Here is a 6,726-nt window from a genome sequence, read left to right as displayed (position 1 = left end):
TGTTGGTCCATTTGGTTGGCTCGGAATAGGGCTACCTTTGAGAAGAAATTGATCAAAACTCCTTTTGAGATTGCTTTCACAACAAGTGCATTTATGGATTACTGGGCAGGTATGCAGAAACCAGAGATGTCAGATAATATCAAAAAAGGAGCCCAGCTGCTGAAGAAGAGTACAGCTCAAATGCTATGTCTATGTGAACCGCCGAGGACAGAAGCAAGCGAGCAGGCTGAAGATGAAGAAATCTGGGATGAATGGTGATGTTGTTTTGCGATGATGGTGACCTGTTGTCCATGGTGGTGCTCGAGGTTTTATGTTCTGTTGGGCGTATAACTTGTTTTCAGTTTGGTCTTTGTGCTCTTTTGGTGAGCCTGGTCTGATGATAGATGTTGTGGTATTGATACTTGTATTCCTAGCAGTGTAGTTTAGGGTGATAGCAGGTTTTCGTCCCGCAGTTCATGTTCCTGATGACACGCGTGAATGGCGGGTTTCCTGATATTGCTCCAAACTCGTTTTTTTTCGCTTTTTTCCCTTTCCCTCTCTTGTTCTCGTCCTAAGACATTGTATTTCAAAGTAATGGAAAAGGGGAGAAAGCCCGGTTCAAAAAAAAATCATCATGCGAACCAATGCTTTTTCTTTTATTCCTCTCCATCTTCCCACCAGAAGCCCGATATGCATACGTTGAGATGAGGAGTCACACTTAGCAGGCACCGGCCCGGAATCCGAGTCTAGCACCCTTAACGTCGTACAGCATCTCCAAGGTTCTCATCTGAACATTGCCGAGGAAGCCGACGTAATCATCTGGCCCGGAATCGGCGAATGCCAGACAGCCGTCCAAGAGAAGCCCGTTGGGGACATCGAGGTCAACCGTGACGCCGCCGGTGAAGGTGAGAGCGACCTTGGGCACGGTGACGTTGCTGAATCCGGTGAAGTTGTAGCATGTGTCGCCGTCATCGCTTGGGATGAGCGGGTACGCCGTCATGGCCGCCCGGAACGCGGACCGCAGCTTCTCGTAGGGCGTCGACGGCAGATGTGAGATGATATTGCCGCAGTCCACGATCAGCCCCCCCTCGAACACCTTCCGTGGGATGCGGAGCTGCTTCCCGTCGACGCTGATGCCGGTGAGCTTCACCAGGTAGGAGGTGGCGTCATCCACGAAGTGGGTCATGGGCGTGAACGAGAAGCCCGAGGCGTTGCTGGGCGCGCCGAGGGCGAGGAACCCGGTGCCGCTGCTCACCGGCGGGAGGCAGTAGGAGAAGGAGCCGCCGTAGACCGCGGAGGTCTGAACCGGGAGCGACTCGGGCGCGCCGCCGAGCCCGAGCAGGCCGTCGAACTTGTCGTTCGGGCCGCCCTGCTTGTATCCGCAGCCGAAATGGAAGTCCTGGATGACGACGCCGGGCGCCAGCGTCAGCGCCTCGTTGCTGTACACACCTTTCGTCTTTGATCCGTCTCCGTACTCGACTCGAAACCCGCATTGGGAGTGGGTGCCGTTCATGGTGCAGCCATTGTCCAAGTGGTTGGACTGGAGGGTCTTGCAGACGTCGGAGCCGCAGGGGATGGGAGCGTACGTGGAGGACTTGCGCGGGTCGAACAAGGGATCCTTCTGCCCGTAGCAGTCGCTGGAGTTGCATGGCGCGCACTGCACCCACGACAAGTCGCTGCCGGTGTCCAGGAGGAGGACCTGCTCCACGGCCGGCGTGCCCAGGCCCAACGTGACCACGTACTCTTGCGAGTCCACGGAGGTGCCCAGGTACGCCGGGACGCTCACCTTGCCCTTCTCCTGCTCATGCATGGTGGTTGCTCTGCTCCTGCTCATGATGTAGTCTGCGCGGACGCGGCTTCTGTGAAGCGCATCGGCGAAAGACGATGGCTTGTCGGTGGACTGCGACTTGGCGCAGGGTCCATGCCTGTGCACCAGCGGCACAGCGGCGCCGGCGCGGTTTGGCAGCGGCGTCACTGAAACATACATACATCCGAGCTAGTGTCATACTGTTCCTAAAATGCAGATTGATTAACGTTGAAAATTATGCCATGCTCTCAATTCATGTACGTACCTGCAGTCGACGTGGAGCAGACATCTTGTGTCTGAAATGACCTGCTTGACACCACAACGAAGCCTTGCTTACCGTCGCCTGCAGCAGTAATGGAAAGGTAGCTGCCAAATACGACCAGGAGGATGCACAAGAACAAGGGAGAAGACATTGGAAGTTACAGTAGTATACACCAGGGCAGGGCTTAACCATGTGTAGGACGCCCAAATTTATACACCAACCACACAGACACAGGAATCTACGTGGGACTGAACAATCACGAAAAGGGAAATTGGGCTCGAAGATTATACCAAGGATTGATGGGGTGGAGCCCTGGACGTGTTTACACTTTTCAATACACTTGTCTTAGCAGTAATAATAAGTAGACAAAAGAAGGATACTTTCTCTCCTCGAGTTAACCCGCACTTCTTTGTCTTGTACGTTCACTGCCCGCTTCCTACCTTGTAACTAGAGCGCAATTTAGTCCAACTCAAACATCCAACTTTTAACCACTTGGGTTAAACCTTCAACTTTTGTAATACCCCTTATTTTGGACCCTTTGCTTGTTTGGTGTTTGCTATAACACGGGATAACGGGGAACCTAACACTAGTAGTAATGATAAAGCCCAAGCAAGCCTCGAGCCACATGGTACAAAATGTACGGTCTTCTATAGTTTTGACATGAATTTGATGTTTAAATTCTTCAAACAAATAAAGCATGCTTTGAAATTTGATGTTTATTCAGTGTTAGCACATTTTTCTTGAAGGAAATAGTGTATCGATTGTTCTGTATAAATATGTTTGTGTGGTCATCTGTTTTTTCTAAAATCAACCTATTAATTTCTACACGGGAGAACAAGCCCTTACTTGCATGATGTTCCTTTGGCTGGCTGTGATTTGATCTGATTCCATTTTTCACAATTCAATTTCCTTGAGTTTGTTCGCTTATATTTCTTTCCTATATCGAGGGACCATAATGTGAATTCTCAAAAAAAAACTAAGATTTCAGGAGCCTACATCTTTGTAATATTTCTATCATCTTTTTATCAAAATAGACGGGCGCGACAACATGTGCCATCATGATATAGTACATATAGGGGACTAATCATTTTTGTTAAGTGAATACACAAGTTATTAGTCCCCGTGGCATGTATGTGCATGGATCGAGGACCCACCAAAGTAAATATGACCTCAAGCATGGTGAAAACGATAGAAGCATAGCTTTTTTTATTAAATATTGAGTTGTAGGGACCCTCACTATTAAGTGATGATCAAAGGATTTTGTGAAATATTTGCTCAAGTCAACATCTTCTCAGCATCATTCCACTCACATCTTTACCAAAAAAAAAATCCTTCATCAACCTATCCACAAAATCAATCTTATCAAATAGCCACTTCAACTTTCACAAAAGCATTGTTCATGTTCCTACCCGGATGTCCGGGCTATTGCCAGATCACCCGAATTGCATTCCAGACGTCTAGCTTGCCTATCACAGAACAATAGTAGGTTTACCCTGGAACTGATTGTCCGGGATCTACTCCGACAATCAAACACAAGAGCGTTTTCAACCGGGTTGCCCGGTACATTCCGGAAAGCATCCCAAACATCTAGGTAGCACGCTTCCAATTCCAGTAGGTTTTACCCCTAGACAGATCATTCAGGTTCCTTCCCAGACGTTCGATCAAACATTTACTCAGAGCAACACTTTGTTTCGCTATTTCATCGTTGGTTCCGAAGAGCTTTGACCAAGCGTGACTATCCGGGTTCCATCCTGGACATTTGGATGTCTAGGTTGCTACGCAAACATTCAGTCACTTGCAGAACACAACCCAGAGAACTCCTTTTCTTGTGCTATATATATACCCCTCTACTGTTGACACCTATTTCGACCAAAGTAAAATATGATGTTTAGATATTATTCAAATAAAATCGTTTCCTTAAAATGATAAAACAAAACAGTGAATTAATTACCCAATATGCGGCTAAAAGAAAAGAACATGATGAATTTCCGCCATGCATGTCCGTATAAAATAATGAACCCTAAAATAAAAAAAAATGAGTCATATCGTCGTATGAATTAAAGGACATATGACTTTCATACATGTACGTCGTCATCAACGGCGAAACACCAATGTTGACCCAAATGCAAGTTTCATAGACAATGCTAAGATTATTATATCATATTTATGAACATTATTTTATTGTCCTTAAAAAAATATTGATACAATAATGTCTGTATAAAATAAGATAACACATTGCGATGTATAAATAAAATGTCGAGTCATCGTATAATTATTAATAGAAAAAATGTTTTTGCGTGTGACAACAAGTAATTTGGCCTAGATAGGCCGGTCATGCAAATGGCTATGTACATTTATGGTGTAAGTACCAGCTACATGCATGCATGTACTTCCTCCGTTCCTAAATATAAGTCTTTGAAAAGATTTTATTAAGGGTCTACATATGGACCAAAATGAGTGAATGTACTCCCTCCGTCTCAAAATAATTGTCTTGACTTTGTACTAGCTCTAATACAAAATTGTATTAAGCTTAAAACAGTTATTTTGGGACGGAGGGAGTGCATTTTAAAATATGTCTATATACATTCGTATGTAGTCCACTAATGAAACCTCTATGAAGACTTGTATTTAGGAACGAAGGGAATATTATGCATGGATTGATTACATGGCAAGATTAGGAAGTAATGAAATAATTATCCACCCCACCCATATAGCAACGTCATACGTACTGGACGTCCTCCTCCCATGCTTAGGCGTGCATGCATGGATCAGGCTCCATTTATATCAAAGGCACACACCACACGTTGGCAAAGAAAATAACTTAATTAAGTCCATGTTAGATGATGGGACGTGGTCGGTTAATTAGCAATAACTAGCAAAATGATCCGTGCGTTGCCACGGAAGAAAAAAACATAATCTTCAATGATGGTGACCACATTATGTTCACATATCATCGCTTGATTTAGAAATTTTGTGCACAAATGCAAGAAAATGTTTCTTCTTTTAAATTTATTCAAAAATTGAAGCAATCTTTACATTTTCAAAAAATATATATCATGGTTGTCAAAAATCTTGGTAACTCAAAGATTTCAAGAATTTTTTTAGAAAACATACAATAATAATCCGATCCATCCAACAGTTAATTCTTCAAAATTCACACAGGTATATTGTCACAAAGACTTATAAACATTAATGTTTAACTACATACATTACATCTTTCGTGAACAATTTTACAAATATGGGAATAATTTTAAAAACGAGAATATTTTTTACAATTCACAAACATTTATTAAAAATCGTGAATACTTTTTATATTTCGAACGGGTTTAAATATTTTCTTTTGAATTGGCGACCAATCCAAGAAAAGACAAACATAATTTTTGATGTTGGAGGATTTTATTTTAAATTTACAAACATTTTTTGAAATGCATGAAGCTTTTCTGAATAAACAAACATTTTTATAAATCAGTCATATATTTATTAAATTCATGGACATTGTTTTGAAATTTGCAAAAAGAAAAAAACGGTGCTTTTTTTGAATCCTATTTTTAATTCAAAATAAAAATTCGTCAGCATTTTAATTCAAAACTCCTATTTTTTAATATGCAAAAAATTTGTAATTCTAAATTATTTAACTTATAAATAAACAAAAATGGAACGGAAAGTTTTAAATAAAGAAAAGAAACTATCAAAACAGGCATTACCTATTTTTAAAATTTTAGGACATTTTTTAAATGCATTAACATATTTTGAATTAGAAAGCATTTTGTTAAATGCCTTTAATAATTTTTAATACATGGAATTGTATTTGAGATCATGGACTTTGCTTATTGTACAAACATTTTTCTAAAATTGCAAACATTTTATTGTATATGCGAGTATTTTTTACAAAACTCCGAGCAGTTTTTGAAGTCACAAACATTTTAATTTTTAAATATGTTGATTTATATTTTTCAGTTTATTAAAATTTTAAAGATTATTTGAAGTTCTAATTTATTTAAAATAAAAAAATAAAACGGAACTGAAAATAAATAAATAAACGGAACTAAAAGTAGGCGCTTGTGCATGGGCCGGCCCATACGGTGTGCTGGATATTCTCCCGGCGTGCAGAGCGTAATATAGGAGGTTTTTACATGGGCCGGCCCAGTCCAAGATTTTTCGCTTTGTGAAATGTTTTCTATTACTTGCCGGTGGCATGGTGGGTAATTTATTCAAAATTTAGGGGTAATTTCCAAGACGGACGACCAGAAACCGAATTTGCTTTATTATTACGGAGAGAAGAAATAAGAAAAAGGAAAGGAGCAGCCCCGCTCCCACGATCCCACGCTCCCGCTTCCACGTTCTGCATGATAACGACGTGAAGTTTGCATGCTTGGCGCTCGCGGCACCTCTCCAAGGACCAGCGCTGCATACCCGCCCCTATAAATTCCAGGCGCCTTGACTGCTCTCGGGTCGGCACTTCATTCGTTTCTCCCACCATTGAAAATCAAACAACAAACGCATATAATACAGAGAAGCACACAGAGAAAGGAGCAAGGAGGTAGGCGTGGTGCTTGCCGGAGGTGAGAAGGTGAGATTCATGGCTCTCCCCTAGCCCATGGTTCGGCCAGCACAGTACGAGACATGGAGCTTTCTTCTTCCTCCTCTTTAAAACTCTAGCCCTTGATTCAGCCATCGC

The 6,726-nt window shown here is 42.2% G+C and overlaps 1 protein-coding gene across 1 annotated transcript; it reads right to left on the bottom strand.

The window, feature by feature from the left end:
• Positions 1-614: 614 nt before the first annotated feature.
• LOC123407058 (aspartyl protease AED1-like) lies at positions 615-2,199 on the bottom strand. The gene is made up of 3 exons (XM_045100098.1): positions 2,124-2,199; positions 2,052-2,092; positions 615-1,975 (listed from the first exon to the last, which is right to left on the bottom strand). The coding sequence occupies exons 1-3, from the start codon at positions 2,197-2,199 to the stop codon at positions 698-700; spliced, it is 1,395 nt and encodes a 464-aa protein (XP_044956033.1). The 3' UTR covers positions 615-697.
• Between the last annotated feature and the right edge of the window lie 4,527 nt (positions 2,200-6,726).

This window comes from Hordeum vulgare, chromosome 7H, assembly GCF_904849725.1.
Source record: "Hordeum vulgare subsp. vulgare chromosome 7H, MorexV3_pseudomolecules_assembly, whole genome shotgun sequence".
Classification (NCBI taxonomy): Eukaryota; Viridiplantae; Streptophyta; class Magnoliopsida; order Poales; family Poaceae; genus Hordeum; species Hordeum vulgare.
The sequence above is the reverse complement of the archived record's forward strand: the minus strand, read 5'-3'. Positions and strand labels throughout refer to the sequence as shown.